The sequence below is a fragment of the Tauraco erythrolophus genome, chromosome 7, assembly GCF_009769465.1.
Source record: "Tauraco erythrolophus isolate bTauEry1 chromosome 7, bTauEry1.pri, whole genome shotgun sequence".
Taxonomy (NCBI): Eukaryota; Metazoa; Chordata; class Aves; order Musophagiformes; family Musophagidae; genus Tauraco; species Tauraco erythrolophus.
Window position 1 is genome coordinate 32,010,466 of NC_141471.1, and position 20,710 is coordinate 32,031,175.

The 20,710-nt window shown below is 37.0% G+C and overlaps 1 protein-coding gene across 7 annotated transcripts in view; it reads right to left on the bottom strand.

Annotated features, from left to right (window-relative positions):
• ETV1 (ETS variant transcription factor 1) overlaps positions 1-20,710 on the bottom strand; it is a 64,121-nt gene that overhangs the window by 37,759 nt on the left and 5,652 nt on the right. For 5 of the 7 annotated variants that reach the window (XM_086614363.1, XM_009988250.2, XM_009988248.2 and 2 more), the window contains one exon: positions 13,718-13,771. The exons of the other annotated variants lie outside the window; for them this stretch is intronic. In XM_086614363.1, coding sequence (XP_086470489.1) covers positions 13,718-13,771 — 54 coding nt within the window. The remainder of the gene's footprint in view (positions 1-13,717; positions 13,772-20,710) is intronic. 7 annotated transcript variants of the gene reach the window in all.

The following is a 20,710-nucleotide window of genomic DNA, read 5'->3' on the forward strand; positions in this document are numbered from 1 at the left end:
CCTATCTTAAGGTTGCATCTAGAAAACTAGAACTCAAGATGCAGAATTCAACCCTAAAGACAATTGGCCTCCATGTAGTCCCACTGAGCAGTGATCATTTCCTTGAAACAGAGTCTCTGTGTGTGTTTGGGTGTTTGTGTGTGTGCACACAGAGTGAAATGGAAGTAAGCACACCGAATGTGTAAGCATGCCTCTGCAATGATATGTATGCTAAAAATGTGTAATACTGTAAAAATGTGCAGTAAGCTTTTTCCTCTTCAAATGCATGTATGTAACTGGGGAGAAAATGGGGAAGCAGCATGCGGAAGAGAGGAACAAGATATAAACGTGTAAAAACACATTCAACAACAAGCTAGTTCTTTACTACGTGGTAGCCTGGCTCAAAGTCCAGGGAAGGAAATCTGAGGATAGCCAGTATCATGGCAAATGCTCTGCCACCCCTCGTCTCAGTGCTGTTTCCCAGAAAGTGGAACTTCATGACTAGGCAGTACTTGGCAAACCCATTAGATATGATTCCATCAATTCAGTCTTCGCCTTGGCTTCAGATCAGATCCTTCCAGCCCCTACCAGCTCAATAGATAGAAACAGCATGGGACCTCATTTTTTGGAAGCTAGTTCTGAAAGATGAGCCCAAGCACCAGCTTTCAAAGCCAACTGGCAAGAATAGAATACGTGGGCAAGATGGATCTATTTGAGAACCTTGTTTAACAAAAAGAAAATACCAGCTTTGAAGTAATCTGTCACCTTTACTGGAAAATATGCAACTACAAATGCACTTTAATAACAGTTAGAACTCACTCTGCAAAATGAAGCAAATTGCTTATTTTCTCTTCCAGCCTAAAGCATACAATACTGTGCATGTCAATTAACGGTCTACTTGAATTCTACTTATGAATGCTACATAACAGTATAGTCTTTAAAATCATCAGGGGGTGAGGAGGGTGAAGAATAAAAGACAGTCCAAAATTGTGGAATTTTGTCCTCAAAGTCTAGATGGACTGTTCTCAGATGACATGGTATGAGAAGAAAAAAATATTGAGTCTGAATTTGAATTAGGAAAAAGTCGCAAGCAGGTGAAGATAAACTTCACTGAAAGCTGGAATTTATTCCTGTATAGCACTACAGAAAATATAACAGTACATTTTCCTACAGCTGATATTGGGAAATTCTGGACCTCAAAATCTGCAGTAATGCATCCCTATTAACAAGCATTGTTAAAATAACTTTCTCTTGCTTTAGAGTAAAAGAGGGTTTTTTTTCCTTTTTTTAAAAAAAGCAAAAAGCATCACAGATTAATGACTAAAAGACGAGCATTGATGAAAATCAATTTTAAATTAATCATCTGTTCATCTCTAGATTATGTTGTTTCTATATAACCATCATAATTTTTCCCTATCTTTACTCTGATCTGGCATTAACATAAAGCCTTTGAGAATAACAGGTGAGACCAAAAAAAAGGCTGAAGTAGAGAACAGAGATGGGTTCACTGTACCTACAACACAGCAAAGTTGCATCACTCTTCATAAAGTGGGTTTACATGGAAGCTTTTGTATGTAGGGAAGTGACCAACAAAATCATCATTATAATTCAGACATATGCCACTTCCCTACAGCACAGCTTATTTGACTCCTAAACACTCCCACCCTTGTTTAGCAAAGAAATACTTCTAGATGCTTCTTTACAAATGGAAATAAACATAACTCTTCAACTGATAACATGCTTTTCTAAAGCTTCTGTGCTAAGACACTAAAAATTTTTGCCAGTTTAGCTGTTTCTGGGTGGCTAACCCAAGACCCCCGCCACGACTGATGCAGCCTTCCTGAGAGGTGGAGGGGTTCCCAGCCAGTGTGGAAGAGAGGGCACAATATTAGAGACTGCACCCATACAGGTTAATAATTGATTCAATGCTATAAACTCCCATTTTCAGAGCAAGATATCCCTCATTTGCCTGTCTGTGCAGTTGCAATTTCTGAAATATTCATTAGAGTTACTGAGGGTACACCTGCAGCTTTCCAATGCTGGAAGCACTGAAGGCACCACTGAGATAATTCAGATATTTGTAGCCACTTGGCTTCTCATTTAAAAGGACCATGCCGGTTGAAAATTGAAGTCTGCGAGTGTATGTTCAGTATAGCAAAAATGCGAAAGCCCACCCAAAAGGGTAAGCCACCTGGCTAGAGAAGGTGGGTAGGGGGGAGCTTTCAGTAAATATCAATAAAAGTTAACCTACACCCTAAACCCAAAGATGGCGCAATTCCAAGGCAAACTTTTCAAGATGCTGCTGGTAAACACCTTGTTAGGACACGACAGGTCCTTTGGCCTAAATTGACACCGTCTTTGGGCAGCTGTGAGGCAGCTGAATGGCCACACAGTACTAGAAGCCTGTCTCTACTCTTCTACCCCCAAGCAAAGGAACGATTTGACACCATTTTGGTTCACTGACCCCTCTCCTCCTCCACCCCTCAAAAGATTTCAGCTTCTCATTAAGAATTGTCCAGAAGGTATTTTCATCCAGCGGGAGCTGCAGTTACTGACACAGTTTCTCAGCCTCTGAAAGCAGCAATCTCACAGAAACGCTGTCATGGGTACGGTTTTATTCTGATTTATGTCCCCTTCACGCAGTCCTCTCCTTCCTTTCCGGACAGTTATCTATCTGGCTGTAGGAGACAGGCAGTTGCAGGGGAAAGAGCTGCCCTACCTCCCGGGTACCTGCAGGACAGAAGTTAACCTGCTGCCAAATACCACCGACACCGGATAGCTCTGAGAAGAACCACCAGGAAATTTGCAGGACATCGGTGGGAGGGAGAAAGGGAGGATTAAGCTAGGAGGAGCAAACTGGCTTGCTTTGATGTCTGAGGAGAGTAGGTCAGGCAGGAGGAAGAGCTCTCCCTCTCCCCCTGCCCCCAAAACAAACAGAGGCTTAGGGCTCTCTGAAGGAGGAAGCAGTAACCTAATAAAAATTAAACCAGCTGGGTTCTGTAGCAATTGATCTAAAACTCGTGGGTAGCATAAGATGATTGCAGGTGGGGAAAAAAAAAAACTAACAAATTTTTAATCCCTCTATACTGGATTTGCAACCTTCAGGACCCCACAGAGAAACAAGGTTGCTCTTCATCTGCATTAGTTTTCAGTGTTAAAATCCTGGGAGAAGATCAGGGGCATTTGTTCCTACCGTTACTTATAATGTCCATGGCTCCAGAGGCTCCCAGGCAGAGCGCAAGGAGAGGCAATCCACCTTTAGAGCTCCTGCTAAAGAGGAAGGTCTTAATGTAAAACTAAGCCTGGGAGAAAACTTAAATTGTATTCCTACCGGGGAATTATCAATAAAGTTAAATGCAAAGAGAAGAGCTGGCCACTAAATCAGGGTCTGTGTGCTTTTCTGAGGACAGAATTTCCATTTGCAGCAATTTCCAAAATTTAATTTAAATTGTAAGAGGTAATGGCTAAGTACTACATAACTTCCATTTCTAAACTATTCAAGTGAGATAACAACCCAGCATTTTACGCAGACACACACACACACTCTCTTTCCACTTCAGGTAAATCTGCAGTTTGAGGGTTTCGAGTCTGGATTTTAACAGGTTTTGTACAAATGGAATTACAAAAAGAACTTTGGAAATTATAACAAGTATTTTTGCCAGAAGTAACAATAAGCTTTGAAATACACCATTTCATTTTTTTTTTATTTATTGTTTTAAAGCTATCATCAACTTGATATTTAGGAAAGCAAAGTCCACAGCAAAGAACAAACAGGAACTAATTCTGCCTTGTTTCCTCTCTTACAGAAAAGTTTTGAGTTACATCAGTCTAGCTATTATTTTTTCATTCTTTTCTGATGTATTCATGGCAAAGAGCTAATAGCCAGCTATAGATGAGAAAGCTGCTGATCTTGTACTTGCAGCCAGAGAAAATGTTAAAGAAAGAAATGGGATTTAATCTCTGGTTTTGCCATTTGTTGTTTATAACCTAAACAGTTGCTATCAGAAGGTTGCTTCTAGTTTGAAGTAGCTCAGTCCTAGGAGCCTGCCTTCAGAAATTCGTAACCAGTGTGTCAGTTTGCTTCCCTACAAAAACAGGAATACCCTCATAATAAAAGAGCATCATAATAAAAGATTATCCTTAAGGATAATCATGCCTGTTTGTCAGTTAGCTACTTGCAAGAGCAAGAGAAACCAATAAATAATGATATGAATTTTAATTTGATTTTGCCTTTAAAAATAAAAATACGTATAGATTTGTAAAATGAGTATGCACTAACTCTGGATAGCTAATGGGATTTTTGTTTACTTCATTGGAAGAACGAGACTGTCACCACTCTAAATACATGTGTCCTTCGTGCTTCAAAGTTAAATTTTTACAAACGTTCACCAGTAAGGCAACTCCAACAGATCTAGTTTACAGTTCATTAAAGCTAGGCTGAAATCTAAATCTTTAGTTCACCACCAAAAACTACTGCAAAAACTGTAGTCTACACTGGAAAAGGTGCGGGCCATTGAAATAAGTCAACAATAAAATTCAGCTCACAAGGTTTATCACTGATTCAACAGGGAAACAAAGAAGCCGTTGTCAGAAGTGGTTACGTCTGGGAACATAAAGTCAGGACTTAAATAAGTAGCCCGATATTCAAAGACTCTTAGCAAAGTGCACTTTCTGGAGCTGACGGAATTTTGACCACCTGCAACCAGGCTCTGGTTCTCAGCACAGATATTTAAGGCTTCTGCCGCTAATGAAAGCATTCTTACTGTACACAAGTCTCACAACTGAACGTACAGTACCAATACATGCACTGCACATTTTTTCTGAAGCCAATTGCTCTTGAAGTTGTATGATTATTTCACATGTGCATGCAATCAGATAAGATTGACCATTACAGGACATGTATATTTCTAAATGCATGTACGTGTATATATACATACATATATATATACACAGAATATGTATATATACATACTGAGTATACACTGTGTGTATACACATACACTTGTATAAATCCAGCTCCCAAATTCTAATCCCAAATGCTTGGAACTTTTGGTCTTTACTGAATACCGACACTTTTCAAAGTCTCTTTTGTCTGCATTTATGTTAGTGCTTTGGACATGTGAAATTTTATTTACGGATGGGTTAATACTCAGCTTCAGCATAAAGACAGAGTATTAAAAAAAATTAAACTGTTTATCTTTTTTCAGTATACATTAAAAGCAGAAAGGAAACAACATTTGAGCAAAGAGGATCAAATTAGGAAGACTGGGAATTGTTTTTGCACACGTAATTTTTCAAATGTCCTTGATGACAACTCATAATATATAAATTTAAAGACAAAAACCTGGCCAGTCAGTAACCTTCCTATTCAGTGACTGCAGGACTTGGCAGTAAATGTCACTGCTAAAAAATATTTCACTACATTAACTTACTGGCAACCACATTTGCTGAATAAGTTCATAAACAGCCACAGGAAAAAAAGACAACCAGAAATAAGGCTGCTAATGATTCACTCTTCTCTAACATGCGTAATCCTCATCTTACAGACAAATAGATACGTAAGAATAAAGATATCCTTCACCAAGACAGTTCACTTCTCTATTCACCTCATCAAGGTCAAACTATAATCCAGAGTAATGTATCGAAGACAAGGAGAACATGAAGAGTAAATGAAAGGAAAAGAAAAGAACCCTTCTCAGGGAAAAGACTGGAGCACACGCCTTGAAAAAGTAATCAGTCTTCCATTTACCAGTTTAGACTAGGTTTAGATCATTCCTAGAAAAAAATAGACGACCTCTAAAACTAAAAAAAGAAAATAAATATCATCAATTATGCATATTTATCAGCTTATAAATGGCTCCCCTGTAATTACTTCCAAATACTGAAACGTAGGACCAAAACAAAAGGACACACAACCTGAAACGAGGGCTATTTTTCCTGTATGTTTACAGAGTGTTAGCGGTATCAGTCCTACACAACATGAATGTGTCACAGACTCTCCAATGCTTAACTGATGTTTTGAGGACTGTCACTCTCTCCTCCCTTTTTTTCCTGCTATACCCTTTGAAAACTTCACAGCGGTCTGTGGGAGAGAGACTTCTGTTTTCAGTTGATGAGGCAGCAAGCAGAAGAAAAAAGACCAAAAAAAAAGTGATATAGGCTGTAAATACATTTTACCTAAAGAAACATACAAAATAAATAGAAATGGATGGACTTAGCTTGCAGACTGCCTCCTTATTTTACACCATCCCAGAGCTTATAGATTTTCAAATCATTATTTTGGCTGCTCTTAGAATACAAAACACATTTCGCAAAAACGCTGCATAGAAAGCAGTTTAAGGAGAGTAACAGTTTTGTATCAAAATAGATCACAAAGACCCTTCAATCTGGCTTGTTTGGTTTCTGTGTGAAAATACAGTTGAAACAAATTTCTGCATACTTTCTCTAATACCACTGGAACTGAACAGATGTTCTAATACATATACATACTCCTGATGAAATTAACTAAACAACTATCTGTTTTAAAACAGAAATAACTGTAGTGTTAAGAAAATACTGCTGTGACTACAAGTTACAACATGAGGCTCTCCTCTATTTCCACAGATGGGATCTTCACAGAGTCCTTATGGGGAAAGGAGGAGGGGAGGCTTCCTCGGAGAGGAAATAGGTTTTTTTCAAAACTGAAAATTCAACATTTTGAATAAAATATGTTTAATGTTTTTGTTTTTATGTAAACAGACCTTAGGAAGTGATCTGACAGCCTTAAGAAATTATCATTTGAAAGAAAAAAGGTCTACATGCTTCATCTTTGATCTACTAGACAGATTTATCACAGGACAGGATGACTGAAGTTTATTCATTAGCTGATAACCTCCACATGCAACCCAAGCCTTTAATCTGCAATAAAACAGCAAATGAGGATGAGGCTCTGAGGAAAGGAAACTAAGTCAGCTTGGCTGAGCAGGCACATGCCAGTGGAAAGCCTGGGGGGAGACGGGGGACAAAACCCCACGAGAAGAGCCCTGTCCAGCTGCTTGGGGCTCCTACATGCCCCAGAGAGCTGGAGGCCATCAGGTTCACAGAGGCCAGTGCAGTTAAACCAGACCTGCATAATGTGGCTTCTGTCTCTGCTGGGAAGCCCAGAGGTACCTTTTCGTTAGCAATAAAACACATCACCTTACACCGGGCATTCTGAAAGGAATAGCTTCCACGTTAAAAGTTTTAAAAATCAAAAGCTATGTACTCGATGGGGTCTTGTCATTTGTTTCACAGCACTGTTGCCACCATCAGTATTTACAGAATCTGTGAGCCAGTACCACTTCTGCAATCCAGTAGAACCTAAAGTCCTTGCACCTTCAAAGCTGGAAATTTAGTATAAAAATACAAGCAGAAAAGCAAATAAACAGGAACTGCTTATTAAAATAAAAGCAAACCCACAAATTCTCTACCATTAAGATCACAAGTTAAAGGCATTAAGGTCAACAGTCTGCCTCTGGGTAAAAGTTTTTCAAGAATTAAATCTTGCAATTATGGAAAAGGTCGTGACTATGGCAGATGTAAAAATTTCCAAAAATCCTCTAGAGGAAGACGGAGGGAAAAAAAAACCCAACGGTAACCACAAAATGAGCCGGCTAAGATCTCTGAAAGACACCGATTTCTAATTTCTTCTGAATGAGAATTAAAAAAAAAAATAAAGAAAGAAAAAAAATTTAACAGCTGGTAACAGTTTCAGTCCTGCTTTAAACAAAGGAAACAAGTGCTCAGGGACACAATGAAAGAAGTGAGGCTATCTAAGGCAACTATGAAGGGAGATAAGGTGGTCAGCGTCGACTCCTCAGTCTGACCTCTCCAGCTCTTACAACAGCAATTGCACTGGACTCTCTTTGTAAAATGCTTTCGAGATCTCTAGATAAGTGATCATTAAGAAAGCTGTATATCTCACAGCAGAGTGATACATGCATTTCTATACCTACTTCAAACCGAGAAACAAAGATGTTAAGCAACGTGCCCAAGGTCATGCAAAGCTAAGGGCAGGAACAAACCACTGAGCCCCGACTCTCACAGCCCTTTAGAAAGAATTCGTCACAGTCGGGCATGCACTAAAATAAGTAAATGTCTCTGTATTTGACAACGTCTGACCTATGCAAGGAAGTAGTTTCAAGACAAGTGGCAAGAAACAAAACACAGCTGTAGCAGAAAGCCTTACCAGGGAATAGCTAAGCACCAAGAATAACTAGCACCACCTTGTAGGATATTTGTCGGACTGCCTGCTGCAGTACCGCACTTGCAGAGCATACACTCTGCACCAGAAAAGGTGGTTCCATCCACACAGCCTCTAGGAGAAGAAAAGATAAAAAAAAAAAAAGGAAATTTGTAAAAGAAAAACCTGAAAACATCCTGGTGTGTGCAACTTGTCACACTCAGAAAACCAAAACACTACCAACTGCAATTTCTAGGACATTGTGCACTACGAAGACATGACTACCAGCTGCCTATGCAGTGAATCATCACGTTAAAAAACGTTGTCGTTTTTTTCAGTCCACTAAATTTTCTTCTAGAAGCTGCAAAATTAAACTATTCTGCATCATAAACAAACCCAGTAAACAGATCTCCTTTTGACTTCAGTAGGCCCATAAGAACTTACATTATTCTGATGTTTTCTGATTTCGTTTTAATCGTGTGGGTTTTTTATTCCAAAATGTGTCAAAATAAGTGAAAATTAACCTCTCGTAATTGCTAACCAGTTCATGCTATACTAAAGCAAATAGGAAATGTTCTTCTAGTTCTGAAAATTCGCTTTGAAATTTAAGTTACAGAAAGAAAGAGAAAGAAAATAAAACAAACAGCATTTTTCACCTGATGGTGAAAAAAAAAATCAGGATTTTGTACGCTGCAAACATGTAAATAAATATTAAAGCTTTTCCTCATTTAAACTGCATTTGGAATATCCTGCCATTAGTTAAAATGACAGAGGAATACAGCTACCTGAAGTCTATGTAAAGAATCTCTCTTTAACAGGCTTTTAAAGATTGCAAGCCAGAGCATCTAAAAAGCACATCCCTGAATAATTTAAGGCTCCTGGCATCTACATTGAAAGAGCTCCTTTGCTAAACCTGGAGAAAAAAAAAAAAAAAAACAACACAGAGGTAAGAGAAAGAATAAAGGTCGTGAAAGATCAGCGACAAAATCACTACTAAAAAAAGTATTTTTCCTATCTTAAAGTTTAATCAGACATGGAGAAGCTCGGATTCTACAGCCAGCCCTTCCCATTTACTGTCAACAGCTGTGGTCTAACGTAAACATTTACCCCTTGGCAGTGTTAAGTTAAGGCTGTGACGGTCAGGGAAACAAAACAGGAACGAAATGAAAGAGAAGGAAGGAAACCGATCAAGAAGGTGAAGCACAGCACAAATCCTCATTAGCAGAAATTCAATAACAAATAAAAAGCAAAAACCAAGAATTTATCATGAACTCTAAATGAGCAACCTACATTTCAAGGCAAAAGAAGAGAGATGAGGAAAAAAAAAAAAAACACTACAAAACTCAAACTCTGGAAGAAGAGACCAATGTAAATATATATTATTAAAATAAAACAAAACACGATTATGCTATTAAGACACCAGGCAATCTGGTTTGGTGCAGGGTAATCCCCATTTATAACCAATTGTACCAAGGTCGAATTACAAATCAGTGTACTGTTGACAATACCAAGTTTTCTCTGCCAGCTACATCCTTTAAACATCAGCAAATCCTACCTACTTCCTCTTGTGTCTGTCATAGAAACCATCCAAACAATGGGAGCAAGCAATCTTCACCTCAACAGCTATTGACTTCGAGCAAACTGAACACTTTATCCATTTTTACTCCTAGATTGGAAAGTCCTTGCTGTTCTACAGTATCTGAAAGCCTCGCCACTGATTACAACCAGTTCAGGATCTGGCTCCTCCTCAGTATATGAAAATGGACTTGAAACAATAGGAAACCTTATCTGAGGAAGTTAACACGAGTCACCCTTCTCAACACGTGAATAGTGACTTTATACTGAGAGAAAAACAGCTTAACTAAATCTTACAAATTAGGGAAGAATTTAGAAAAAGTGTCACATACAAAATGCTGATTTTTAAAGCATTCAACTTCTCGGAGAAACAGATTTTGCATTTTTGCTTTACACTACTTTTCACATAATTGTTAAAAAAACAGTCACTAGGATGTCACTTGAATGTATAGCAAACAAGTCACCTGAAGTGTAGAAGCAGATTCAGAATGGGGCAACACCAACCTGCCTAACACAGAATTTCCAAGTAAATCTCTGTAAAAGTGATTCCTCTTTGTTTTTGTGGATTTTTTATTTCTTATGAGAATGGAAATGAAAGAGTAAGAAAATCACACTATTTAATATGCAATTGCCATATTTTTCCAGTATAATTGCAAGATGAAAAAAAAGTTTGATACAGGTTTTTCTCCTTTAGAATTCAAAAAGTTCAGTCATTGCAGAAAGCAAAAGGTTATGGAAAAACTTAACTGCCATTTGCTTCTCAAATTTCATCCAAACAGACTAGTAGTTAATCTACTCCTCATTTTTTTCACTTTGAGCTAAATTACAAAAAGGTTCTTTATGATAGCTATTCAAAGTTTAAAAAAAAAAAATAATAAAAAAAGATAATACAAGATGGACAAGATGGAGCTTTGGATGCTGTAAGAAAAAAGAAAGGTTTGGAAGTGCAGACATTTCTAAAATTATTATGGTAGGAAGGACCTCTTTCCAGAAGACATAATGGTGTAACAAAATAAATTCAACTTTAAACACGTAAACTGAGGTTTAAAGCATTAAGGGGAAGTTTGACGTGCTGGATTCTTAGCTAGTAGAAATATGCATAATTCCAGTAACGTCAGTAATATCACGTGAAGTTATGCTAGCTGTTGATCTCACTCATAATATCTAAAGCCCACACCTAACTATAAATATATATGTTATGTTTGCTTTTTGAAAACTGACTGAAGTTTAATAGCAACTCATAATTGAAATATTCATGGTCCCAAGCTAGCTTTGAAGTTAAATCCCTAAGTGGATAAAGTGGACTGTATATCTAATCTAAACTAAATGTTTCTCTTAGTTACTAATACCACTGCAGTTTCACTAGTTAAAATCATTATTACAGAAAAGAAACACAAAACCCACAGCACTTTAAGGGGCATTTGATCCTGCTCAGCGCTAGGACACAGCACATGATCTTGGCAGTATCGATTCCTTCACTACCTTCCACATCTTCGCTTCCAGAGTTGACCAACTTGGCAATTTCTAGGCAAGAAAGTTTTAACGACTGCTACTGTTACCGAAGTTTCTCAAGAACCCCTTTCAATGTTACAAGTTTCAATTTAAGACCCCAAATCTACCTCACATTTAAAGCCCATTTCTCAAGCAATGAAGTTAGAAATAAAACACTAATTTTTGTACCTGAACTACAGACTGTAACTGTTTCAGGGGAGCACTTCAGTTTTCTTTACATACTCTGCACATCACACTCACACACTCCTACTTATATACAGTTCCATAAATGACATTTGTGCAGCAAATCACAGTTTGGTTGCCTCTGAACTAAAGTGGCTGTGAGCTCCTTCACTGGTTTACACTTCTGTCCTTCACCATTTCTGGCTCAACTAAGTGTATTAAACACCGAACCTCTGAAAGCTTGCATGTCCTCTCCCATGTTTAAAAAATAATAATTAAAAAAAATAAACAAAAACACCAACAAAAACAAGTGCTCCTGCCAGTAACAGGGTGAGTACAACCTTATAGATTATATATAGTCAGTCGTAATAGAGTTTGAAGGCATGTTTGGATTCTAGAGAAAACGGTCAGAATTGTGCCACTTTGGCAGCACTAATTTCCCTATGGCTTTGGTTATGTTGATCTCCATTCCTGTTTCGCAGAGCCCACAGCTACATACATTATATCCAAGTATACGTCTGAAACTCCATAACCTTTGCCAGAGTAACTCTCCAGGAAGCTCTCCTGACCTTTACTTAAGATAAAGAAACCAACTGAAATGAAGAAATAAATGTTCCTTTGATAATACTGTGTAAGCTGTGGCTAAGTAACTTTGAAATACAACAGCATTAATAAAACAGCCATATTAGGAGAATTTCTTTATCACCAAAAGCAGTGAGCAGCTTCAATAGGGCTTTCATTCACAGTTCACAAATTATTTTCCAAGAATCATTGACTTGTTGTGTAACTATAATTGTGGGTTAATAGAAGCCCTAACTGAACTTTGTACTCTTACACAAAGGACATATGCATACATGACTATATTTGGACACAGCTCTGTAGATAGGATAACACATCTGATTTTCAACTTATAGAATAGTTTTGGCTTCCATATTATAATTAAAAAAAAAAAACAGTCTTTGAATACAGAAATGGAAAAAAAAAACCCAACAACAACAACCAAACCTGTTACAAAGGGCACCTTTAAAAGTGACTGTGATCATTGGTTGGTATATGTATAGGAACTTCTAGAGAGAAACAAAAATAAATTGCTGCTGTGCAGGTACACTAACAGAGTCCAGTGGAAGAAAAAAACACTTTTTTTTTCTTTTTTTTTCTCTCCTCGCCATGTTGTTATGAATACTCTCAATAAATTCTAAAAACAGTTTCTAAATATCTGAGAAAACCCTCTAAAAACTTTATAAGAAAACTCAACAAATCTGAATTTTTTTTTTGAGTTAAAGACTATTCTAATGCAATTCTTTCTAATCTCTCTAATTTTAATCCTAATATTTCAGTACATGAATGCTGTATTTAACAGCTCTCTGGTTTAGTGAACTGCAGTAATTCATTCTGATAGGATAAATTATTTAAGTTATTTAGCAAAACGGAAAAGCTACCGTGCGTTCTGCTGCAATCAGCAGACACAGTGTAGAAGAGGCCTCTGATGATGGAGGGAAGCCTCGCCATGAGGAAGAAAGATGCATAAAGAAGCTGGAAGAAGTCTGTGACTTTATCAGAATAACGTTTCTCATGTCATGTCTTTAATACGCCCTTGCAACCATCCAAAAACCACAGAACAGCAGGTACAGCCAAGGGGAGCCAGCGTTTAACAGAACAGTAGCACTTTAGCAGGAAGAAGGAAGATTTGAGAGGTACGAGTTTAAAAAAAATAAGTTTGGGCACACGTTAAATAAAGTAGCAAACAATGCAAAGCATCCAGCTTAACAAAACTCCTGCTTCCTCCCATTAATTCAAAGGGAAATTTTGTTTGAGTAACAAAACGCCACATGCTAAGAGGACTTAAAAATGCTGGAGCAGTGGCTGTATTTGATTGATTATGTGGAGAATTTTACTTATTTATCGATACACAAAACGAGGCGAGCTGCCCGATTTCTACTCAGCAGAACTGCCTCCTACGTCTCACAGTTTCTGATCTGTACCGAGTCAACATGCTCCTCTCCTCGCTCCACCTCCACAACATGAGCTTCTCCTTGCCTCTCCAGGGCTGTGGGGTGGGAATTATAGGAGAGGGCCCCCTGCTAAAGGTTATACCTTCAGCCCAAACAACTTCTTTTGGCTGCACACCAAAATGCCACTTACTTTACCTATTCAATGTGCTGATGTCACCGACCAGTGAAAGGAGCTATCACATGTCCGCAGATGACACATAAATAACAAATATTAAGATCCAGATATAAATATACAAATACATATATTTAAGAAAGTGATGATTCACATTATACTTACAACTTTCAGCCTGATAGTCTGGCACAAACTGCTCATCATTGTCAGGTACCTGAGCTGAGGAAAGGAAAACGAAAACAAAAAACAAACAAACAAAAAAACAAAAAAACAAAAACAAGGAAAGAATTAAAAGAAGCCATTAAAGCATAAATAAAGACTCTTGTGCTTAATTTGAAAGACGGACAAGATTAAAATTAGGATTTTTTTTCTCATTGTTCAGTATGAAAATCAGGCAAGCGAATCATTTCAATATCAGCTAAACCCTGGGGTGGAGCTGTGCGGTGCGGCACGAGTCCAGAGCAGCCCCGGCACAGAGCGATGGGGACAGGAGGACGTGAAGGCTGACACTGGCACTGGCCCTGCCTCACTCCTTGCACCAGGGTCTGGACCTACCATGCCACTGGTAAAAACCATTCGTGCTCATTTTCAAAATATCTGCACGGAAAGTCTGCATAAAAACCAAATCCTCATGTTTAACACCTGTGCATTTTTAACCCCAAACCACCACACCTTCAGCTTGCTTGAAGGGGATTCCAGTTTTTCATGGCAGTCAGCCAACACGGTAGGGGGTTTTTGTTATTGTTTTAAATACTCAAAAAGAATTATTTTACCATACCACAGAATTCCTGCTTCAAGGACAACATTTCAGACATCGAAAAAGAAGACTTACTTAAAGTAAGAACCATTATTATCATCCATTCACCATCCAGTTTTAGGAAACTTTCATCACAAACCTGAGCTATAAAATACAATTGTTTCATGGTCTGCTGATATAAAATTTTGTGTCTGTGATAACACAGTTCCTTTTCACTGTATATCTAAGACACTAGCCATCTTTTATACTGTTTTGTAAACTCATTTAAATAATTTAAGCTGAAATACCACTGAACAGGTATTATACGAGAGTACATTTGAATAACTGCAGAACATAATGCTGAGAAGCGGCATCCTCAGAGCACGACCGGTTCTGCGTACATCCCGAGAGAGATCCAGCTTACCAGATCTGAACTTCGTCATCTTTGCCTCAACATACACTAACTGGAATCGTCACAGCAAAGCCGCATAAAATCATCTGTTTGAAAATATTTTAATGTACACAGTCTTTGTCTAAAGACAAGCAAATAATTCATATGATCTGAATTAAAAGTTAACATCTGCCATGACCTGGTTACCCATCAAGATTTGACAGGTAAATACTGATTATATTATCATTTATCGAAACTGTGACTATCAAACCATTAAACACATTAAAGGATAAAATATAACTTTAACACCATTCAGAACACTTTCTAAGTTTAGGAAGCGTAAGTTCTCCTTTATATATGTGCAATTGCTACTAGTTTCAACAGAAGTTTTTACAAGTAAAAATACGTAAAAATACGTATTTAATAATAATTGCTCACAATTATTTTGAATGTTCACTACAGTACTCTTCATGGACCAGATCTCTACTCTCTACTCAGGAAATATTTCTAATGACTTAACTGGAAGTTTTTTCCTGGGTAAAGAGTTCAGAATCAGGCTTATTATATCAAAAAATTATTTGCTCTCAGTTTTAAAACAAATGTTTAAAGTCCTACTGTCTTAATTGCAGCAAATATTCCTTAAGAACAAATGACCTTGGGTAATCTGCAAACATAGGTTTGAAAAGAAGTGTGAGCAAGATAAATACATGATGGGTAATTGGCATTACTCTGAAAAAAAGCATAGCTATTGTTGCTTTGTTGTTTGGTCTTTTAAATAAAAATAAAAAAATTACAGTAAGCTATCCTTTTAGAAGAAACAAGTACATCTGAGGACACGTTAGCTCCTCAAAGTTTGAAGCGGTATAAAACATATATTTTACTATAACCAATATTCACTATATTTTTTACGCATTAAACTTCTCTTCCGTCCAGAGAAGCCACAGGTCTTTTACCAGAAATGAACTCAGGGACAATATGAGCCCAAATACAAACACTGCAATTTCTGGCATTTCATGCAATTCACTGCATGTGAATGTTAGGCACTTTCCTTACAAAAATGCCAAATATTTGACTGTCACAGAAGAATTCAATTATAAAATCAAGGTCTCCTACTTAAAAATCAGTTCCTAAGGATTTTTTACATTTCCAATTGTTTTTGAAGGGTTTGTGAGTACATTCAGAGTTAAAGTAATTGTATTAAGTAATTTCTTGTTTACAGAAGACGCATCCCACACATTTTTCTTAAGCCAGCTATCATTTTCAAATGTAGCAAGGAGGCTCGTATGACACACACACATACATTTTTTTATACATGTGTATCTATATATATATGTATGTTATGTGAAACCAGGTTATCTGAAAAACGCTAAAATAAATCAAAAATCCCTCCTGTTGAAATCAGGAGGCTACACTTACTGATTGCAGAACCGGAACAGCAATCTTACATAACTTTCTAGAGTGTACTCTGCGTGTCTGTCTGCTTCACTGATGCTTTATTCTGTTTTATCAGTTTAACTTGACTTACTCCAGAATGAATTTGTTATAGAGATTTACGTATATATCAGTAAATGAGGTCCTTTTTTATTCAGCCAAAGAGTAAGAAAAAATAAAAAGCATCTGGTTGAACTGTCACGGAAAACCAGTATATCACTTTAGAGATATTGTCATTACCCCTGATTTGGTCTGGAGTAAACAAGAAAAACATACTTCATTCAGGGACCCTCAAAATTTATAAAGGGATATTTAATAGAGATCGAGGTGCACCACTTTATCAGTACTCTAGAAATAGGTGGGGACTATGCTGTCAAAATGCATTTTAAATACAATATTGACGTAGCCTTAAAAGCCTCTGTAGGAAAAGGAATATAGCAAGTTCAGAAGCGTTTAAAATCCTGCCAAATATAAACAACAAAAATAAAAACATCCAAAGGTTCAACGCAGGAACACATATTTCCTACTGGAATTTTAGTAGCGTCAATACCTTAGAAACAAGCCCACAAGCCTACAGAAAAAAATTAAAAGGACCCGCTAACTGTTGGAAATAAGAACTTAAACTATTCCTTCGTTTAATCTGATATTATTTTTAAACCAGCAGAACTGAAACTCACACATGATCATAACTGCAGAAATGCAAGCAACCATCATCAGCCCAATATACAGACTTCTTCCACCAGCATCTTGCTGTGAGAAGGCAAATTGTTGGGATACATCATCCCATTCCTCAAAGGCAAGAGGGCTCTTGTACTTCTAGTTTGGACAATTACAGGCAGACTTTGTAGCAAATTAAACAGGCTGGTAAAGACACTTCAACCTGAATGTCTGAAAGAAAAATGTTAACTTGCAGTGTTGCAACTGTCTGCGCATTTATATATGTATGCCATCCATTTCCTGTTTTCTTTTATTCACAAATACTCCAATCCAACAAGACTGCCATAAAATCTTCATTGGTCTTCCGTTAACATACTCAACACACGACAGAATGCATAAATCACTGAAACTTTTTTTTTTCCACTCTCAGAGGAAAATTGAAAAAGATACCTGAAATGATCATCTAACCGAACATTTCCCTGAGCTACTACACTATGGAGGTTTGAGAAGGCAAGTATATTCTAAAAGACTAATAAAAGGGTTTGAAGGATATTAAGCACGTGGCTCTTACTGCTAATAGCAGAAGCAGCTACATCAGTTCATTCCACATTCAGAATCATCAAGTCTCAGACTCCTGAAGCAGACAACATCTGCAGCATAAGCTATCCAGCTCAGTCTAGATTATTACCAAAAGTTTTCTTTTTCTTCTGATTATAGCTATAATGTCTCAAGAGGATTTGGGAAGTGTACAGAAATGTTAATGATGATCTTGACGATATTATCAGTTTAGATTTTACAGTGTCACTACCTACTGAGTCAAAATCAGTTTGCCAAAAGCAAACATTCACAGCACAAAAATACTTAATGCTTGTTTGTAGTTTTTAGAGCTTTAAAAAGCCTTTGAAAACTTGAAGTGACAGCTCATTTTGCAAAGGGAAAGCAATTTGGAAAAAAAAAGTTTAAAACTAGAGCCTGTTAGCTTGCTTTCATGGCAAATAAACAAAAATAAAAAGTCCCCATTAACAAGCATCCAGGACAAAAGGAGTTAATATTTAATTAAAACCAGCTCTATCCACTGTAACAATGACCTGGAGCCAAACAAGGCAGAAGATGTATGAGTCATTCTTTCTGCCAGTGAATGAGACAGCTGATCTCCGAAGCAATTCCTCAAGACAAGCAGTCAGAACTGGAGTTCTGCCTCCATTCACAAAAACACAGTCCAGCATGAACCATGTGGCCCCAACCACAAGCTTTTCATGTCACACCCTTCCAGAAAGCTACAGCAAAGTAAACTTGAACTTTAGGCATAAACACACTGATTTCACTGCTTTGTCTCAAGATGCAGCACAGACCTGCTGAGGAATGAATGTATTTAATAAATGAAATGTTAAGCGAACTATAAAGGCCTTAAATTTAACTCTTCCTTCTCCCAATCACACACTGCTTCCAACAGCTCAGCTGCACTCCAGGGAAAGGTGTTCCTGTTAAAAAACGGAAACTTTCCAGAAAAACAAGAAGCTGCAAACCTCCTCGCTTCACTTAAAACTTTATTTTGGGTAGCAGAACACTTCCTGCAGTACTGTGTTCTCTGACCTCAAGCTTCACTTTTAGAAATAAGGGCAATTCGTTTTAAAATATCAATGATTTATTCAAAGTGGCAAAAGAAATTGAAATTGACAGGGAACTATATATGAACAGTAGTATTTTGGCTTCAGCTAAAATAAGACTTCAGGCCTCAACAGTAACGAGTCTATTGAGTTTTCTTTGATTCATTGCCACTGCTGAATATCTGAAAGATTGTATAAATTTCAAGTATTCCTGAAAGAACTGGGGGGGTGGGGAAGGGAGTTCTGGTTGTTGTTTTGGTGGGGTTTTTTTCCACAGGAACAACTGTTTCTAACAAAGGAGCATTCAGAAGGCAAAACAGTGACAAATTTCAAGATGGTAAAAAATATTATTTCCCATAAGCACTGGATTTGCTGTCAAAACAACCCCAAACCCTTTTTACATAAAGCGAGATGCTCTGACTAATAAACTTAAATGCAGTTCAAAACTAGCTCCAGATCTCAAAATTCTTCCGTATGTGAATAATCCCTAGGAATATGAAGATGGGTTTGCAGAATCTGCTCTTCATTTGCTGCTATACTAAAAATGAGAAAAAGTTAGCTTAAAAGGAACACTTGCATTTAACATTTTGCTACATCCCTCATGGTTCACAAACCCCACTATGCCTTTGAAAATTATTATTTTGAGTAAAAAGGCATTTACTTCTCCAGCAAATAAGAAAAACATTTAAAAGTTTATTGCTACAGGGACTTTCAGACTTGTAGATTTCTCATGGATTTTTTCTTTTGGATTTCTTTTTAAAAGAACACCTTTCCCCCATATTTTGCCTAACCTAATTTTTCCCCGTTTTATTGTGCACAGATATTTAAGATCAATAGTTGTGAGTACTTAAAAGCCAAATCTGTCAGATCACTGGAATAAAAAAAAAAAAAAAAGCTATTCTCTGTGTTACAAATTCAGAAATGAAAAACTTTTCACTGTTTTTTAGAGCATTTGTCCCCATCAGACTGCTCTCAGCCATGGAGGTATTAAATTATCCTTTCCTGATTATTCTTACTCCTATAAAAATATGGATAGTTCTTAAATATGGCTACATAGCTTTTGCCTTACACTGGGTAAATTTTACAACTTTTTGGCAGAAGAAAGCTAGTTAGCTATAGTAAGCTGCTACACATCTACTGATCTAAATGAAGTCACTCTAACTAAACTAGTATTTGAAGATTTGGTACTTTCTTTGAGAACTAGAAACGACTTATTTTCATACCTCATCATTTAGGAAATAAATTAGAAGTCAACACTAGCTTAGACATCACCGCCAACACTGCTGTATCCTTCACAATAGGAGAACAGAGGGCAGAAACTTATTTCCTAATGTTCATTTCAAATTTGGATATTAAATATTTGAGAGAAATAACTTACTTTTCAATATCAAGAACCAGCTTTTAAATACCAGCTTGTAGTAGCCATCCACTCAATTTAGCTAAGCTGCAGTAGAGGCTTGAATCCGTTACCTGTAGCTATTATCTCAAACTACTTAGTGTCCACTTAATCTTTTTGTACTTTTTCAAGTCATCCAAAGAACATTATAGTTTATTTTACAGTTTATTGCCATTGAGAAGCATATTATTTATTCCTCTAAGCAGCAGATTTAATGCATAAATTCATTACTTGCCTTTGCTTGGGATGCCTTTTACGTATCTTTATCAAGCTGCAGGAGAAACTGGTATCCGAAAGAGTGATTTTAAATAAAATCTAGTTTTTTGTTAATCTATTATTCCCCAAAAAACAAACGTTTTCACCATGGAAAGGAGACTTTCTCTCACTAAGAAGTTGTTATTTCTCTTCTTTTTATTCCAGAATAAGAAGTAAGAGCTACCATGATGAGATAACACTAGATTAATATTTGAACCATTTTTTTCAAGTCACTGACCAATTGCTATCCGCCAAAACCAATCTGATTCCAAATATACAGAATCAATAAAGTTATTTTATAATATTATCGTGACAAAACGCTGTCATCTAGTTATTTAAATATAAAACAAAAGATAATATCTGAATAACAATTGCCTTGGTTAGCAATAGGCAATTTTAACCATTTCCTTTCAAGTTTGAAGATTGAGACAATTATGAAAGGCTTTCCACTTTCAATTTCTGGCATCAGGAAACTGTTTTAATCTATCTCTGTCCTGCATAACAATTGACATGAGAGAACTTTAATCAGAGTAAGCTTTACACCGAAATAATTTATATTCTTCCTTACATATTTAATACTACAGAGAGCAAGAAGCAAAACTCATTTCCATAAAAGTCTAGTATGCAGCTAGTGGAACACATTTGTAAGTTTTCTGTAAGTAGTATTCAGCTTGTTAATCATGGA